The sequence below is a fragment of the Bos indicus genome, chromosome 20 (assembly GCF_029378745.1).
Source record: "Bos indicus isolate NIAB-ARS_2022 breed Sahiwal x Tharparkar chromosome 20, NIAB-ARS_B.indTharparkar_mat_pri_1.0, whole genome shotgun sequence".
NCBI lineage: Eukaryota > Metazoa > Chordata > Mammalia > Artiodactyla > Bovidae > Bos > Bos indicus.
The window spans coordinates 23,980,892-24,000,450 of NC_091779.1; the positions used below are offsets into that span (position 1 = coordinate 23,980,892).

At 39.8% G+C, this 19,559-nt stretch overlaps 1 protein-coding gene across 1 annotated transcript; it reads right to left on the reverse strand.

Moving 5' to 3' along the window:
* Positions 1 to 7,374: 7,374 nt before the first annotated feature.
* Positions 7,375 to 18,158, reverse strand: GZMK (granzyme K). The gene is made up of 5 exons (XM_019982730.2): positions 18,004 to 18,158; positions 17,585 to 17,732; positions 10,781 to 10,931; positions 9,740 to 10,009; positions 7,375 to 7,895 (listed from the first exon to the last, which is right to left on the reverse strand). The coding sequence occupies exons 1-5, from the start codon at positions 18,065 to 18,067 to the stop codon at positions 7,722 to 7,724; spliced, it is 807 nt and encodes a 268-aa protein (XP_019838289.2). The 5' UTR covers positions 18,068 to 18,158; the 3' UTR covers positions 7,375 to 7,721.
* Between the last annotated feature and the right edge of the window lie 1,401 nt (positions 18,159 to 19,559).

The following is a 19,559-nucleotide window of genomic DNA, read 5'->3' on the forward strand; positions in this document are numbered from 1 at the left end:
CCTCATCTGTACTGGACAAGAGTGTTAAGAGGAAATCGTCCTGCAGGAATTCTGAATGACTCACACTTGACTGAGCTTTCTTTAGAACAATTTTTGTATTACAGGTGTTTTATATTGATACATGTTGCCATTATGACTACTCTATGCAAATCACTTGTATAATAATTTTTGGAACATAGCATATTTATTTGCATGTTCACGTTAGCTTGTTAGACCCTGAGTTCCTACATGGCAGGAATTGTCTTTTCTTCTTGGTATTTCCAGGGATTAGCACAGTGCTCAGTTAATAGTGAAAGTCGCTCAGACGTGTCTGACTCTTTGCGAGTCCATGGACTATACAGTCCATGGAATTCTCCAGGCCAGAATACTGGAGTGGGTAGCCTATCCCGCCTCCAGGGGATCTTCCTGACCCAGGAATCGAACTGGGTTCTCCTGCATTGCAGGCGGATTCTTTACCAACTGATCTATCAGGGAAGCCCGCTCAGTTAATAGAGGTGCTTGTGAAGTGTTTGTTGTGTGAATGAATGAATCTCTCTGAATGCTCAATAGTGAGGACTCAGAAGTGTATTTGGATCGGTTATTAACGTAGCCACTCTGCACTGTTGGCTGGTATGACTACATGTGAGCCTGCTTAGGTTTTCTACAACATGGCTAATATTCATGGTATTACTATATCCAGTGTTCTTCCCGTGGAGTTGCTCTTGTAGTTCGGATGGAAAAGCTGCTATATTATTTCAAATGGTTGTGAAATAATAAAATAAATAATAATCTCAAATGTCAGAGAAAATTATTTTCATCGCACTTAAAAAGCAATTCTACAAGATCTACTTACAAAATATACACAAAAGGAGAAAATAGTGTTACAGACTGAGTACCATGTATTATTTTTATAGTAGGAACAAGAATGTTTGCCATGCAGCAGTATGTGGTTAAGATAAAAATATCTTTTCAAATAAGTCAGGGCATTTTTTTTCCATGTTAAGCCACAGGATGAAACAACAAGAAGGAAGTGATTTATTGATTATAACATTTAAAAGTTACTTTTCTGAATCAATTCTTATTTTAATAGGGTTAAAATCATTAGGAAGTTTTGAGGATATGGGCATAAGGGCATAAAGACACATGCTTGTCACTGTTTGGAGCATATACCAGGGACAGAAATGTTAGATTTCTGATTTTATCTATTAGGATTGGTCAAGGATGTATAATGGACTTCCGCGGTGGCTCAGTGGCAAAGAATCTGCCTGCCAATGCAGAAGACACAGGAGATATGAGTTTGATCTCTGGGTCAGGAAGATCCCCTGAATGAGAAAGTGGCAACCCACTCCAGTATTCTTGCCTGGGAAATCCCATGGACAGAAGAGACTGGCGGACTATAGTCCATGGGGTCACAAAGAGTTGGACAAGACTGAGCACGCACGCATAAAGATGTATGTAACAGAAAGTTCCAAATAATAGTGGATTAATATAAATGTTGTTTTCTTTCATGTAAAGGAAGTTCTCAGGTAAAGAGTACAGGAATGGTACAGAGGCTCCTCTCTGTTCCGCTGTCACCAACACTTGGTCTCTATTCAAGTTTGCCACATGGTACCAGGATTTTTGCTTGAGTTCTAGTCATCACATTTACAATCCCGGCAGTAGGAAGGAGGAAGGGGAAAAGGACACTCCTTCCTGCTGATTCAGCTTTCTTTAAAGGAACTTCCTGACTAAAAGTTTATTAGTTTTGCTTATCCTTTCAAAGAAACAGGTTCTTGGGTTCAAATGTTGTTTGGGATTTTTCTTGTTTCCTGAGGTAAGCTTGTATCAGTATAAACTTCCCGCTTAGAACTGCTTTTGTTGAGTCCCATAAGTTTTGGATGAAAAAGCTTAGGAAACCAAAAACAAAAGGAAAAGACAACCTATGAAATGGGAGAAAATATTTGCAAATGATGCTACTGGCAAGGGAGTAATTTCTAAAATATACAATCAGCTCATACAGCTTAATGTAAAAAAAATCAAAAAATGGGCAGAAAACATAAACAGACATTTCTCCAAAGAAGATATACAGATGGCCAACAGGCACATGATGCTCAACACTGCTAATTATTAGAGAATGCAAATCAAAACTGCAATGAGGTATTACCTCACACCAGTCAGAATGTCCATCATTAAAAAGTCTATAATTAATAACTGCTAGAGAAAGTATACAGAAAAAGGAACGCTACTACACTATTGGTGGGAGTGTAAATTGGTGCAGCCTCTTTGAAGAACTCTTCCTCAAAAAATGAGAGTTACCGTATGACCGAGCAATTCTACTCCTGGGCACATATCCAGAAAAGACAATAATTCTAATTTGAAAGGTATCTGAACTTCGGCATTCATAGCAGCACTATTTACAGTAGCCAAGACATGGATGCAACCTAAGCGTTCATTGACAGTTAAATGGGTAAAGAGGATGGGTATATATATATGTCATGGCATGTTACTTGGTCATAAGAAAGAATGAAATAATGCCATTTGCAGCAACATGGATGGACCTAGAGATTATTATATTAAGTGAAATAAGTCAGAAAAAGGAAGACAAATATCATATGACATCACTTATATGTGAAACCTAAAGGAAATGACGCAAATGAACTCATTTACAAACCAGACATAGACTCACAGACAGAGAAAGCAGACGTATGGTTATAAAGAGAAAAGGAGCTTGAGATTAACATACACACACTACTACACATGAAATAAGTAAGCAACTAGAACCTATCGTATAACATAGGGACCTATATTCGATGTCTTATAACAACCTATAATGGTCAAGAGTCTGAAAAAGAAGTTCTATGTGCGTTTGTGTGTGTATGTATAACTCAATCACTTTGCTGTACACTTGAAACTAACACACATTGTAAATCAACAATAATTTAAATTAAAAAAATTAATAGAAAAAAATAAAGTAACTTTCTGGAAGCTCTCAGCCAGTGATTTTTACTTACATCTCCTGGACCATTACTAACAGTGAGACAGCCTGGAAAAGACCATCTTTTAACTGTGTACATTTGTGACTCCAAATAAAACTCGAGGTGTGTTACCAGGGAATAAGGAGATGGCTGTTGAGTAGCAAATCAGCAGGCCCTGCTACTGAAGAAACCAGATAAAACACAGGTAAAAAAAGCCATAACACTTTCTGGGGGTTATTGGATGATCAGAGTACCAATGGGAATGTGTATGTAGAGATACTCCAAATGTGAGTATCTGTGGCCAGAGCAGGGATGGCCTGAGTACTCTTTGAGGGAAAGGCAGGCTGTAGATCTGTTGAAATGTCTCATGGGGTAGTTAAAACTCATTATGTTGGCAAATTTATCAAGATTCAGGGTTGATCTTCATTACTGTAGGGATTGAAACTTGATTTTTTTTTAAAGTACACTGAAAGTAGATATGAGTCTTAAAGAGAAATTCAAATACCCTTAACTTAAAGGTAAAAAAAAAATCATAGATGTAGGAAAGCAAAGTGTTTATTATTATTTTGCAATAAGAAATAACTGTCTCAGGGAGCAAAATGCTCACAGAAGTTTGCTTGGTGAGCATGGAATTAGAAAAAGACCAGATAAATCATCTGAATGCCTAGTGGAATTAGGCTAAAGACAGGATTGGCTTGCTGTGGGATCAGAGGCAGGTGTAAGGACTCATCTCCCTGTCTCCCTGTATCCCCAGATGTCCTCCTCTCCTTCTGATTGGGATGTTCTTGAGAGATGTTCACTATCAAGCTGATTACAGCCTATCTTGTAGACTTGTGAACCTCACTGTCTCTTCAGAGTGATTTGTGTATTTCCACTCTACCCCAGTACGTATGGAGTTTACAATTTTAATTCTGTTAAAATTTAACTCTCAGAGGGCAATTTAATTCTACTTACTTCTGAGTTCTCAGGAGATGCCTCAGTAAAGCCCCATATGCTGCCTCTAATAGGCTGTTACATAGACATTTACTGTTAAAGCCGGAAAATGAACATAACCCTCTTGTGGTGGAGGATAAAAGGTGATGAGGAGGGTATGTCAGTCTAGAGTTGACTGGTATGACTCAGCAAAAAGACTGAAACAGTTAACAGGAAGTCAACGTGTGAAAACCTGAAAACAGGGCTGAATCTTGACCACTATTCTAGGAACACAACTGTTGAGCCAGAATGACTTGGTACTCAAAGAACTCATAAGACAACGCCTAGGTAGCTTTCACGTGTGTCTCAGTGATCTTGTGGAACTGTAAGCTTTTTGAGAGATCTGAGTATGTTGCCCTCGGACGGTCTGTTTTCTCCCTCATCACATGTGTGTCCTTTCCCAGATGGAGAGCTTTGTCAAAGAGGAAGAGGGGCCTGACGGACTGAGAGCAGCTGTCCTTTAATGAGATAACTTTCTGAAACAATCAAGCTCTGAAGTACTGTTCTTCTGATTATTTCAGGGTGAGCTGGAATTTATTTTGTGCAAAAACTGTGAGAGAGACTAACTCTGCTCCCTAGTCCTATGTCGGTTTAATTGCTCACCTGCATTGATATTGATTATATTTGGACCTAATTGTTTTCAGTGCTGTCACTTTTTATTAAAACTGGATAGACATAAAATAAAGCATGATGCATTTTCCTGTGTCTGTGAGGAATGCAAATGTGTTCTGTCCATAGTCATGGAGAAAGGAGAAGGTGGGATAACTCAGAGTGGCAATACATAATATGTTCCCCTAAAACCCTTGAGCAGTCTAAAAATTTTTAAATTTTAAATTAAAGAATTAAAAAAATTTAAATAAGAGCAGTTTTAAAATATGCCTCTTTTTGACTCTCAACTTGTTTTTGAAGCCATAGATGGAATCAAATAAGCCCTCAAAGACAGAATTCCCCACACTAAAATGCCATATTCTTTTAGGCTATTTTGGGAAGGTTTTGGTATGTTTAATAAAATACTACTTCCCTGAAAGGATGAGGGATACTTTTCAATTGTGGGCTCCATCATCAGCTGCTGGTCAAAATAAACTGTTTATCTTTCAATTTGAGAGTCACCAGACCTTCCATAGTTGTTGATAGAAACTTCCTCTCTGGCAATCTGATCTGGTTGGACTATTGGATGTGAACAGCATGGAGTCTAAAATCAAAACACAACTCTCAGATTTTTAGCAACAAATTATCAGGATACTCACCAATTGCAATCTGAGGAAATCTCAACAGTCCTTTTGTTATATTAAAGAGACTTACAACAATATGTTCCATGGATTTGAAATTTAGATGGGATAATTATTTTTTTAACAGTGAGTCCAGAGTTTCTATAAATCCCCCTTCTCTTTCTCTTATGAAATATAGTCTTGAATTTCTAGGTCATAATCAGTTTACTTTCAATGAATCAAAATGACGCTAAAATATAATTTTTAAAGAATCTTTTTTTACTTTTTCTCAAAGTAATTCTATAATTTTAATTAGATTGTTTTTTAAAACAGTGCTTCCATTTGTAAGTATTCATAGTCAAATAGTGCTGGTTAATGTTTCTAAAAGCCATAACAACAAACAAAGAAGCATAAAATAATCTATTTCTATATGAATGTAAGAAAACTCAATGACGTCACATGGAAAAGGGCATTATTTCTCTTCTGAAACCCAGATTAAATGTAAAGGCCGAGATGAATCCTTTGGCTGCTGACCATTGAAGGAGAAGCCTGAATTATGCTCCCATGCTCTGCTACCACCCATTCATAATAGAAATTGTTATCACCGTAATCACTGGACCACCACAATCAAGGACAGCTGAGACCCTCAAGTGCCCCTACTGAATTGCTTTGCTCTTCAAGTGTCAATTCATGTTGAAGGATTTGTAAAAAAAAAAAAAAAAATGCCACGAGACTTATTGTTCTTTTTTGTAAGATGTTATTAAGGATGTTCATTATCAGTGGCTTTCGAACTTGAGCATTTATTAGAATCAACTACATTGCTTTTAAACAATGCAGATTTCCAGGCCCACCTCAACCCTGTTCAATCTGAATCTCTAGATAAGGAGCCAGAACAGTCTATATTCCAAAACATCTTCTCAGGTTATCCTGATGCCTTTGGGGGATTATGGAAGACAGTTCTGTTTCCAGCACCAGAGGCTCTACTTCTGGAAAAACAGTATTTTTATTTCCTGGATACTGTAATTCATATAACTGATTGTGTTGATCTCTTTGCATTAACTCATAAGGCCAAATATGGCTCCTTCTAGCAAAAGTGTAGGGAGGAAATTGTGATACTCTGAGTATTAACAACATTCCTATGTTCATCTTCTCTTTCTTACTCTCATTTCCTCTTTGTCTCAATTGCTTCACCAAATTCATTTTAATTAATTAGCTAGTTAATTGCATTTATTTACTTTTTGACCCTCCTCACCCATTTCTCTTACTCCTCACCTTCCAGCTCTGGCAACCACTAGTCTGTTCTCTGTATCTATGATCATTTTTTTTAAGATTCCACATATAAGAGAGGTCATTTAGTATTTGTATTTCTCTGTCTGACATTTCATTTAGCATAATGCCCTCAAGGTCCATCCATGTTTTTGAAAATGGCAAGATTTCATTACTTTTTATAGCTGGATGGCATCACTGATTCGATGGATGTGAGTCTGAGTGAACTCCGGGGGTTGGTGATGGACAGGGAGGCCTGGCGTGCTGTGATTCATGGGGTTGCAAAGAGTCGGACACGACTGAGCGACTGAACTGAACTGAACTGAATATTCCATTATGTGTGTGTGTATAAACCACAATTTCTTTATTTATCACCCATCAATAGCCATTTAAGTTGTTTCCATGTCTTGGCTATTGTAAATAGTTCTGCAATGAACATGTTGTTGTTTACTTGCTAAGTTGTGTCCGACTCTTTGCAACCACATAGACTGGAATCCACCAATCTATAGGATTCTCCAGGCAAGAATACTAGAATGGCTTGCCATTTCCTTCTCCAGGGGGTCTTCCTGATCTGAGTCTCCTGCATTGGCAGGCATATTCTTTACTTCTGCATCATGAGGGATGACTGCAATGAACATGGGGTGCATGTATCTTTTTGAGGTAGTGTTTTAATTTTCTTCAAAGATTTGAAAGTGAAATCAATGGGTCACATGGTATTTCTATTTTTTTAAGGGAAAATTGTTTACAATTTCACATTTTTTTAATTGCAGGTATTTTTATATGTTGCTTTAAATCCTGTTTGGAAGAAAATGTGATATAAAACTAATAAGCACTATTTAAATATTTGTATAAACCTTGATGATTTTTTCCTTCACTTGAGCTGGGATGTTTGAATTTAGTGTTTCTTCAGACATGACTTAGCAACTGAACAGCACCAATAATTTTAAAAATACAGCTTTAAGAATGATACAGCAGAAATAACAACATAAACATGGTTGAAGGTGATGCCACAACTATCTTTTTTAATCATCTTTTTGCACTTTGTGGGGTTGTAGATTGAGTTGCGGGACATATCATTCTTTGTATCTTATTTCCATATAAGATGAATAGACACTCGTCTATTCTAAATTTTATTCAGAATAAAAGCAGCATAGAAGAAATACATCAGTGGTACATGTGAAAAAGAACTTGATTCCTCAACAAAATCAGTCCTAACAGGTCAGGAGTGGACCTTGACTGTTCTCCACTTTAACTACATTCAAGTACCTGTGCAGATAAGTTAGCCTGTAGAACACATTAATGAAACAAAAATGAAAACAAGCAGCTGATAGAGCCAAGAAAATCATCTGTAGTCTTCGTCTGCATGAGATGGGGCCAAGTTGCTTTTGATCCAAGCTTGGAATTTCCGGGTTAATAGGATGTAGATTCCAGGTTTCTTGGCATCACCACATTTGGGACCTCCAGAAACTAAGGCATGAAAGGCACCTTTGCAGACCAAGGGGCCCCCTGAGTCACCCTGGAAAGAACAAAACGGGCAGATATTTGGCAAGAAGACGTTGAACTTTTTGGACCATCAACTGTTAATAACCATCAAATGATTATTAATCTGGGTCATTGGTTTCTTTGTGTCCTGCAGAGTGCCTGCTACAGCCCCTGAGCTGTACAGGTTCTCTGTATCTCTCTCTCCATCCAGAACAATGGTTCTGTCCATTTGTCTCTCTGCCTCTCTTTGTCCATGTCCCTGTCTCGAAGACTATGTATATGTATATGTCTTTTAGCAGTCGCTGGGATTGTTGAGCTTTATTCATTAAGAAATGGGAGACAAGGAAATTTGAAATAATCCACTGAAATAAAAGAAATTTTAAAATTAAGAATTTCATTTCGGTGCTCATGGGTTTGAAATCAAGTTGCTATTGAGGCTGACAGAAAAAAGCAATGTATTAGAGTAAATGTCTTGGTGGTGAGCACTCTACCTTGTCTATTATTATTTTTCCCCATTGTCATATGATTGAACACGGGGCTCTGCACATACCCAACACTTAGTAAATACTTGCCCAATAAACAGATTCTTGAGGACTCACTCTGACAACAGAACATGTAACAAAAGTTCCGTCAAGGAAAGTGACAAGGCAATAGAGAAGGAAGCCTGGCCTTTCAGATACGGAGCTGGGTTTTGAATCTAAAGAGCAGCCTTTGCCTCTGCTGCCATGCAGGTCGAAAACTGTAGTACTTTGTGCTTGGTTGGCCATGAAAATAGAGATTTGGGGGTGACAATCTTGGGGTATTACTGTCACACATGATCTTTGAGATCATCAGATCCTCCCCTTAAAAATGCTTAATATAGTATGATGTGAATTTTTTTTTAAGTAATCCATCTGTGCTAGGTAGCCTTCGTCACCTGTTAACATGGTGGTGGTTTAGTCGCTCAGCTGTGTCTGACTCTTTAAGACCCCATGGACTATAGCCCACCAGGTTTCTCTGTCCATGGGATTTCCCAGGCAAGAACACTGGAGTGGCTTGCCATTTCCTTCTCCAGGGGATCCTACCGACCCAGGGATTAAACCTGATCTGCATTGCAGGAGGATTCTTTACCTACTGAGCCACCAGGGAAGTCCTTTTTTTTTTTTTGTAATGCCTCAAGAAACAAAGAATTTGAAAAACATGACTGTTTAGTCAGCAGTCAACATTATTTAAGAAACACAGAATATTGAATATACATTTGAGCTTTTTGCATTTGAATTTTATAAGACCTCTCTATTAATTAGTTTAGGGGCTTACCCTGTGGCTCAGCAGTAAAGAATTTGCCTGCAGTGCAGGATATACAGAAGACACGGGTTCGATCCTTGGGTCTGGAAGATCCCCTGGAGGAGGGCATGGTAACCCACTCCAGTATTCTTGCCTGGATAACCCCATGGATAGAGGAGCCTGCTGGGCTACAGTCTATAGAGTGGCAAAGAGTAGGACACAACTGAAGTGACTGAGCGTGCATGCAGATATTGATTAGTTTAAAACTGGGGTGGGTCAGGGATTGAGAGATTATTTTCTAGTCACCACTTGTGATCTCAGGGTTGGTAGGCTTTCTAAGGAAGGTAGTACCCCTCAGAGGAAGCCTGTAGAAGTTATCAGATATAGTCCATGACCCTGCTTAACAAACATTAATGAGTGCTAACTGTGTGTTTCACAAGTTCTATGGCTTATTTGGAGTGGCAGATGAGAAAGCACAGTGAAGGCTGTGCAGGATTGGAGAGCGCCTTTGCGGAGTTGTGATGCTGTGCTCGCCACGCCTCTCCTCCTGTGTGCTGATAGAGCTTGACTGTAGCTCAGCACCCTGCAATGCCTGTTTGAGTGAGGGATTCTTACCTGACAGGAATCCTTCTGGCCTCTGGCGTCTCCTGCACATAGCATGGTTCTAGTTATAACAGGGCTGTGGTTGTAATAATCTCGGCTGTTGCACGTTTTTCGACTTATAACAGTGACAGTGACTTCTCGCAGGGTATCAGAAAGGCTTAAGCCTTCTGGGTCAGTGGCTCCCCAGCCAACAACCTGGCATTTTGTTCCAGCTTTAATATCATTTTTAGCCCTTGGGTGGAGCAGTTGGACATGTCTGTTGAGTATTGCGGCCGTGTGAAGCTGACAGATTGAAAAGAGAATAAACGATCGTTTGTCCCCAGTAGTATTTTGTGATTAGTCCAAGCGATGTATGTGTGGTCCCTCTGTTCTCTGAGGGCGTCCTTTTTCTTGAATCTACTTTGGTGGTAGCCCGCAGCTGCATTTGTGGTTGTTGCTTTTCTGAACACACTCTTCATTCCCTTTAGAGCTCAGTGATGCTCAGGGAGGAAGCTTACATAGAGCAGGAATTTTGCCCAGTCTCAAGCCAACTGGCCTTTGCTCTGCATTGGATGATTTTCTGTGGAATAACATCCATAGGTCATGACTTTGAGGGCTGGGCTCTTTCCTGCTGGATAGGACCCTTGAGTATGGTCTAGACTGGGTTTGGACTGGACTTAGTATGGTCTAGACTAAGTTGTAACTCACTTCTGTGTCCCTGAAGTCACTTGCTTGGCTCTGTTGTATAAGTGACTTGTACTTTTCACTTGCTAATGAGAAAAGCATTGGGAGAAAAAGCTTGCAGTGTGGATCCTTGAGCCTGTTGGGATGTTCTCCTCCCACGAATGTGAACATCAGAGCTGTTTTTCCTTGTATAAACATAGCCCAGGCGTGTTTATGATACATTCTTTTTTCTTTCAAGGCATTAAATGGAGTACAATGAGCCCTAATAGAATATGTCACAACACATCACCTTGAACAGAGGGAGAACGCTAACAAAATGCTTTGTTAGATGATTTAACAACTGAACTATGAGGTATGTTGGAGAAATTGAAGGAATGCAATGCTACATACCTTAACCAGCATAATATCATTTGATTTAGGGGCTAATGCAAATCCTGGGAATCGTATGAATTTTTTAATCTCAAATGTTTGCTTGGAGGCCTCATTCTTTGAGAGAGAGTGTGCTCCTAAAACCACTTTGGAAGACTGGCTTTTGGCAAACCTAAAAAAAGCGAAAAGAATAGACACAGAATGATTCCCCAATCTTCCAGTGGGAAGTAGAAATGGTGGAGAAGCCACATACATACAGGAATAAGGACCAGCTTCAAGGTAACCTGTGCAGGATTAGCTGGAGTGACAGAGGTCATGGGCCCAATAATGAAAGGATGAAAACAAGGGCCAAATCCATCCCAGTCCAATTCCCCAGCTAGTGCTGTACTGTGGGGGGAAAGAAGGAGAATCTTAAGTGACCGAATTCAAGTTTATTCACCTTCCCAATATTAAATATTTTAATAACTAAAAGGAAAAGACTCAACTCTGGGCTTCCCTGGTGGCTCAGGAGTAAAGAATCTGCCTCCAATGCAGATTCGATTCCTTGGTGGGGAAGATCCCCTGGAGAAGGAAATGGCAACCCACTCCAGTATTCTTGCCTGGAGAATCCCATGGACGGAGAAGCCTGATGGGCTACAGTACATGGGGTTGCAAAGAGTTGGACATGACTTAGTGACTAAACAACAACAAAGTCAACTCTACACTTGCTAATCTGGTATGTCTAAATCTTATCTCAGGGCAATAGGGAGAATTAAGATCCATTCTCATATGTTCTGTCCACTCAATTAGAAAGATGATTCAGACAAGAAAGGAAAACTTTCCCCTAGGTGAAAAATCATCTGAAATAAAGGTACTTTAGAGTTAGTAGCCATAGATAATTCCATGGTGGAGATTTAGAGGATAAAACTGGTGAGTCAGATGATGGAAACAATACTTTATTTTTTTTAAATCCCTGCTGCTGCTGCTGCTAAGTCGCTTCAGTCGTGTCCAACTCTGTGCGACCCCATAGACGGCAGCCCGCCAGGCTCCCCTGACCCTGGGATTCTCCAGGCAAGAACACTGGAGTGGGTTGCCATTTCCTTCTCCAATGCATGAAAGTGAAAAGTAAAAGAGAAGTCACTCAGTCGTGTCTGACTCTTAGCGACCCCATGGACTGCAGCCCGCCAGGCTCCTCTGCCCATGGGATTTTCCAGGCAAGAGTACTGGAGTGGGGTGCCATTGCCTTCTCCAGTCATATACAATTATAGTATGCCAATGTTTCAAAAGTTGATCTGATTTATTGTATGTTGAGTAAAATTATATTCACATCATTATGAAAATAGAAAATTATTTTTGAACTTTCAACAACACCTTCGAGCTGTTTCCAGACTTCCCTGGTGGCTGAGATGGTAAAGAGTCTGCTTGCAATGCAGGATACCTGGGTTTGATCTCTGGGTTGGGAAGGTCCCCTGGAGAAGGAAATGGCAATCCACTTCAGTATTCTTGCCTGGGAAATCCCATGGACAGAGGAGCCTGGCAGCCTACAGTCCATGGAGTTGCAAAGAGTCAGACATGACTGGAGTGACTAATCTTTCACTACACTTTGGAACCATTTGCATTCTACAAAAATGTCCCATTTTTATGCGTGTTCTCAGGAAACACCCATCTTTGAATCCTTTTTTGGAACAAGGAAGGTAATAAAAAAGAATTCTATTTATTTGTATGTAACTATTTTATTGTCATATGGAAAAGGGTCAGGGCAGATTACAATAAAAACACACATATCTGATAAACACACATATATGCTGTGCTGTGTTGTGCTTAGTTGCTCAGTCATGTCTGACTCTTTGCAACCCCATGAACTGTAGCCTGCCATGGGGATTCTCCAGGCAAGAATACTGGCGTAGGTTGCCATGCTCTCTTCCAGGGAATCTTCCCAACTCAGGAATTGAACCCAGGTCTTCTGCATTGCAGGCAGATTCTTTATCAGCTGAGCTATCAGGGAAGCCCAAACACACATATATATAGATGAATAAAGATTAGCAAAAATTAAAAAGAACACAGAAACATACAAAAAAAGGAAGAAAAGTTTGTTTCAGGTTTGGGGAATCAGTGCATGACTGTGCTTAAATGCGTTTGTGTATGGTAGGGCTCTAACTGCTGGGAGTTAACACTTTGGGGTTTCTACCAAAAGAGTTTATTTTGGTTTATTTTGGGAATTTCAGCTCTATTTGTTGAAAAATTCGCCTGTTGCAAAATCAGGATGGGGATGAAATTTCTCAAAGGATGTGGATTGGATTTCCTAGGATTGATTCAAACTCAAATTCAGTGTACCTGCTAAATCCAAAGCTGTGGAGGGGAAGGATAATATAAAATCCCTGGGGCTACGATAAAATAGAAAAGACAGGTATGTACATAAATAACTAACACGGAAAGGCAGGGTGATATTAATGTGGGATGTGGAAGATGAATTCTGACTAGGGGAAGGGTGCAGAGAAAATGTCTGGTTTTCCTTCATCTTTTATCAATGTCCTTGATCCGTTAATGACTTTGAAGTGTTTTGTTTACTTTTTGTCTCCACTGGGACATGTGAATACCAAAAACAACTCAAGCAGACCACGAATGTTTTTTGAATTTTCCATTGCTAGATACAGTTCAACTGTAATCTGTACTACAAAGGTCAATATTTTCTGCCCACAGGATACCTGGAATTACCTGAGTCCCAGAATCCCACCTCCTTAGCTAAATTCAGGTTTGAATTCCCATGGAGGAGAAGCAACAATACCAGCGTCTCATTTGCACAGCACAGTGTTTCCCTATGGGTGGTCCAAAGACCAGCTTCAGAATCATCTGGAGGTGTTTGGCTGCATGGCAACTTTATAAGCCTCATGCCAAGTCCCTTCAAGCCTCTTACTTCCTCTGCCAGTCTGCCTTGGCACTGAGCAGTGTTTCTGCTTAGACCCATTCCTCTGGGTGTGACAGTGAATGTAGGTTTCCTAATTTTTTGAGGTCTTTTGCATAAGAGAGGAGGGAATGACCAGGCTGTCAGAGACGGGCTATTACGGTTTATTCCACCAACATGACTGGATCATGAAATTTGTTCCTGAGTGATTGCCATGGAAGATACAGATACACAGATATTAATATAATGCTGTTGTTCAGTTGCTAAGTCATGTCCAACTCTGCAACCTCATGGACTGAAGCACACCAGGCTCCTCTGTCCTCCACTGTCTCCTGGAGTTTGCTCAGATTCATGTCCAATATAACATTATAACATTAGATAACATTTATTAAATTATTTTAGTGTGTCAGGTTTTGTGCTAAGCATTTTACATATTTTCCCTCATTTAAACCTCACCACAGCCCAGTGAGGGAGGTATGATGATCATCCCCATTTTGCAGATGAGGAAATTGACCGTCAGACACATTAACAAACTTGAGAAAGTCCCACTGATACTAAGCGGAGGCTCCAGGATGCAGAGAAAGTAGGATTAAAGCTCTATTAGTTTGAACCCAAGGTCTGAATTTGTAACCATTCTACTATGGGAGCCTTGAGAGATTTGCAATGGAATGAGGGCATGTGGAAGGGGTGGAGGTGGGGTTCTATCTATGATATTTGCTGGCTAAGTAGGTGACACGGCTTCCCTTGTGGCTCAGCTGGTAAAGAATCCACCCACAATGTGGGAGACCTGGGTTTGATCTCTGGGTTGGGAAGATCCCCTGGAGAAGGGAAAGGCTACCCACTCTAGTATTCTGGCCTGGAGAATTCCATGGACTATAGTGGGGTCCATGGGGTTGCAAAGAGTCGGAGTGACTTTCATTAAGCAGGTGACATGATGGGGCAAGTGTTCAGTGGGAGAAGGCATTGGAAGAGACTCAGGAAGACAGTAGACAAGACTTGGTTAGAGTTTTGCTTCTGATAAATTGAAATGCTGAAAATAAAATGATATAAGACACCTTTTTCTTTTTGCCAGTTTCCTTTTATAATCAGCATGGCAACTAACAAAGGGGCCTAAGTGAAGAACTTAGTGTGGATGGGTAGTGAGAAGAGAACACCCCAGATTTGGCCTCCTTCATCATTTTGCTGAGAGAAGGGTCTAGTGTTACTAAGCTATTCCCACAGGATACTTGGGAGTACATTTGTGGGAAGCCACCATTGAACTATTTCATAAATATTTTGGATTTCATAAAGTTTAATATTTTTCCAAGCACCAATATGCCTACATTTTTACACCCAAGTGTCCTGTAGAGGAAATCTGAGCCACATATTCTGGAGTTCCTTTAAACTCCAGCCATTTAAAACAATATTTAGCAATGTTGTTTTGTTTTTTTCTTTAATTCCAAGATTCTTTTTTCCCCATTTTTCAATTTGTGAATGTATTTCTACTGAATCAAGTTCATTTGCCAAAATTTAGAATTCAACTTAATAATACTATTTATCTTTGGGTAGTTGGCTATCCACTCCAGTATTCTTGCCTGGAGAATTCCATGGACAGAGAAGCCTGGTGGGCTACAGTTCATGGGGTCGCAAAGAGTCGGACATGACTGAGTGACTAACACTCTCACTTTTCTCCTTTGGGTAGCCCTTTACGGCTTACAAAGGATGTCACATAATGTGCTTTTAGAGCTTAGCAAAAACCAAAAAACCCTTCTTCTCCAATTTATTTCCCTTTTTTCTATCCAGCATTTGTTCAGCATTTATAATAAATCAAGCTCCATGTCTGGGAGGGTATAATTCATTTGAATGTGTAACCACAAGCATATCTGAAGTGTGCGTATTTGAAATTGAATGAACATTTATCGATGGTCACCCTTTGCCTAACTGGTACCCAGGGGACAAATGCCCTAGAAAGGACAGAGTGATGTGGACACGGGTGTTATTTCTGTGACAGCGAGAACCCCGCTTAAATGAAGTAGCCATGTTAAGTCAGAAATTAGTGGCTTGCTATTTAGAAATAAAACAGAGGTTCATACAGTTTTCAGGCTTCAAAATTTCTTGTTTGTCTTCAAATAGTCTCATTAAAATGGGGGCCACCAAACAAAATCCCCAGTATATGAAAGCAAGGTCAATTCCGTTGTTTCATTTAGGAATATAACTGATGCCTAGAGAGTAAATGCTTATGGCTAAGAGGTTCTTAAGTGTAGTGCCGTCATGTTTGTAAGGAAAGGGGAAGGCTTATCTTTTCTTGTTTTTTAGCTTATTCAGGCAAGAAAGATAAAGAAGAAACATACAAACAAAAAACAACTCCCCCAAACCAAAACAAGCAAATAAAACAACAAACACCAAAGTAGTTTTCTATTGCTTTTCCTTTGGTGATGTTTGCAGCATCCCAAGAAGGGTTTTGGATATTTTTAGCTGAAGTAAGAAGACTCTGGACAGTCCCTTGGACTGTAAGGAGATCAAACCAGTCAATTCTACAGGAAATGAGCCCTGAATATTCACTGGAGGGACGGACGCTGAAGCTGAAGCTCCCAATACTTTGGCCACCTGATGCGAAGACCTGACTCATTGGAAAGACCCTGATGCTGGGGAAGTTTGAAGGCAAGAGGAGAAAGGGCCAGTGGAGGATGTGATGATTAGACAGCATCACTGACTCAATGGATATGAATTTGAGCAAACTCTGAAGCACAGAGAAGCCTGGCGTGCTGCATTCCATGGGGTTGCAAAGAGTGGGACACGACTTAGCTACCGAACGACAGCAAGAGAATCCTAGAGTGAGAGCTTATAGTCTGTCTCTACAAATACTTTCATTTTAGGTATCCCAGAAAAGTACTCATCTCCTCTTTTTCTGTGTAAATCATATAGACTTTTTCTTTTTTTTCACCTAGGGAGAAGGCAATGGCACCCCACTCCAGTACTCTTGCCTGGAAAATCCCATGGACCGAGGAGCCTGGTAGGCTGCAGTCGATGGGGTCGCTAAGAGTCGGACACGACTGAGCGACTTCGCTTTCACTTTTCACTTTCACGCATTGGAGAAGGAAATGGCAACCCACTCCAGTGTTCTTGCCTGGAGAATCCCAGGGACGGGGGAGCCTGGTGGGCTGCCGTCTCTGGGGTAGCATAGAGTCGGACACGACTGAGGTGACTTAGCAGCAGCAGGGAAATTGTTGCCCCTTATAGCTGTGATTCCTAAACTGTGAACTCAGGCCTCTGGGGTAGGCATTGAGCAGGGGAGTTAAGGTAAGGGTCTAAAAGTCTATAAGCAAAGCCAATCTATTGCAACTTATCTGTTAAGTATTTTAAAATATTTAAATAGATAATATTTAATCCTCAAAACCCCATGAAGCAGTTATGTACTACCGTTATTATAACCCATTTTTAAAATAGGGTGCAAAGTCAGGATGTCTGATTTCCCCTAACAAGGTCAGGAACATTGCTGCTTCACTTATAACTGTTGCTGTGTTCCTTGGTATTACATGAAGGATTTGAATTTGTCTATTAGGTTGTCTAGATCTCCCAGAAAGGTAGAACTTCGGGCAGAATCAAGGATGTGTGAGACGGTAAAATCGGCTCCACCAACTGGTCAGTTATCACAGAAGCTAAGGGTAAATCAAGGTGGTGCTAGTGGTAAAGAACCCTCCTGCCAATGCAGGAGACGTAAGAGGTGCAGGTTTGATCCCTGGGTCAGGAAGATCCCCTGGAGGAGGAAATGCCAACCCACTCCGGTATTCTTGCCTGGAGAATCCCATGGTCAGAGAAGCCTGGCAGGCTACAGTCCATGGGATCACAAAGAGTTGGACGCGACTGAAGTGACTTAGCACGCACAAGGGTAGATCGAATTTTCTCCCGTGAGAGGCCAGCTTCTTTTCTAGGCAACTTGAGGGAACACAGTGAGTAATACTCACCGCAAGTGGCAGTGGGCTGCTGTGAGCACCCACTGAGGATGGATCAGCACTCCCCCGCAGATGTGGTCGCCGCCATACTGCAGGGACGCCATAAACGGCCTGGAGTGAGGGGACACTTCTCTCCCTCCAATAATCTCCATGTTGAAACCTGCCGAAGAAAACCAAGAGTTAATGGAAGAGATCTAAGTGGATTATTTCTCTTAATTCTTTTGACAGTCATTATGTCATTTTCTAAGATTAAAAAAAAAATCTTCAGTCACCTAATAGTGATTATGATTTTACTGATGAACAATTGCATGCTACATTATAGTTTATTGGGATCTACATGGATATAAACATTATTTTCATTTATAATGTGATAACACAATCACTAGGAACTCATTGAATGCTGACAGGTGGTAGGTATAGGAGATACTTACACTCTGGAGTCATGTAAGTCCCGGCTAGTAGGAAACATAGAAAAAAAGAAGAAAACTTAGTCATGTTAGTAGCTTAGATCTAAGACGCCCAGATGAAATAGTCTGACTGTATTGGCAAAGGAAGAAGAGTCTGAAGGTTGAGTTTTGATTTTGCAAATTTAGCCTTCTCACCACAAGCGTTTTGGTGGTGAAAAGTTTTTCACACCTAAGATTAAAGGTATGTAGTTTAGGGAGTTTCAGAATTATGCTTTTAGGACTTTTTGAAACAAGGTATGTGTGCCATAAAGAACTCATTTCCAGAGTTAACCATTTTCAGTATCTGTATAAGTACTCATGTTATAAATGTTGAGAGAATAAAAATTATCCAAACCATAAGAACTCAATGTAGTTGCAGACAGAATTCAAAGATGTTCATTGCTCTAAAGTAATACTTACTATTTTTCCTGGCAGAAAATGGTGCCTATCATATTTAGTTTCTATTTTTCATTTGGACATAGATTTATTACATAGAGAGACATGGAACCTTGCACAGATCATGGTTGCCTTACAATAAGTCTTAGCTAAAGCCTGAATATCATCCAGAGAAACCCATATGTTTTGTAGCAAGCTTATTCCTAGACATGCCATTTTCTCTAAATGTGGCCAAATTTGGTTAAATTTTAGTTACATTTTTGGGAGATTTCATAATGTTATTAAAGGGGAACATTGGCAACATATTTTTAAATTCTGAGTCTCTATTTTACTCATTTTTAATTGAAAATGACCATGTGTTTATCCAGGGTCTTAATAATAATATCTTTTCAAAATCAAGGACTGCACTTTGTCACTTACCCCAGGCACAGATGAAATGCATTGCCAGCCTTTCTATAGTACTTTCTCCTTTACTACAAAAGATATTAGCCTTAAGCTTCTGTGAGATTCTGTCTGTGCTGGGTGCTGATCACTAGGGCAGATGTTATTAAATGAATAGAGACAGGCCAATCAGGCACCGCACAAGATCCCAAGCACGTTCTAAAAACACTGACCAAAATTAACCTTTAATTAACAGATCTTATTTTCTTTCTTCTGAAATATTTGCATTCTATCTTTTATTTTTTTACAAAAATAAATTGAAATCCAGAGCTATTATTCTTGTCAGATTGCAAAAGACTCCTACTGAATTGTTTTCTAGCAAGACAGTAGGAATAATACTAATAATTATTATGCTTGCATATTCTCCATTAAATTTAACAAATGTCTTAAATATTCCTAAAATTCTCTTTACATGATCATTTATATGTTTTCATGTCTTATGTCTGTGTGGAAGGCAGGTCCATATCTGTGTTACAGTTATAGAAATTGACTCAGAGAGGTTAAGTAATTTGCCTAAAGTTACACAGCATACACGCTGGGTCAAATCAATTGCCTGATCTAAAATAAGTTGTATGTTAATAAATATACCACCAGAGCACAAAATATGAGAAATATCCTGTTTGTACTTTATCAGGATGCAGCAACAGTAAAGCTCTCCTGCATAGTAAATAAGAAGAATGAACAAACCCAATGCAGAGTGGTGA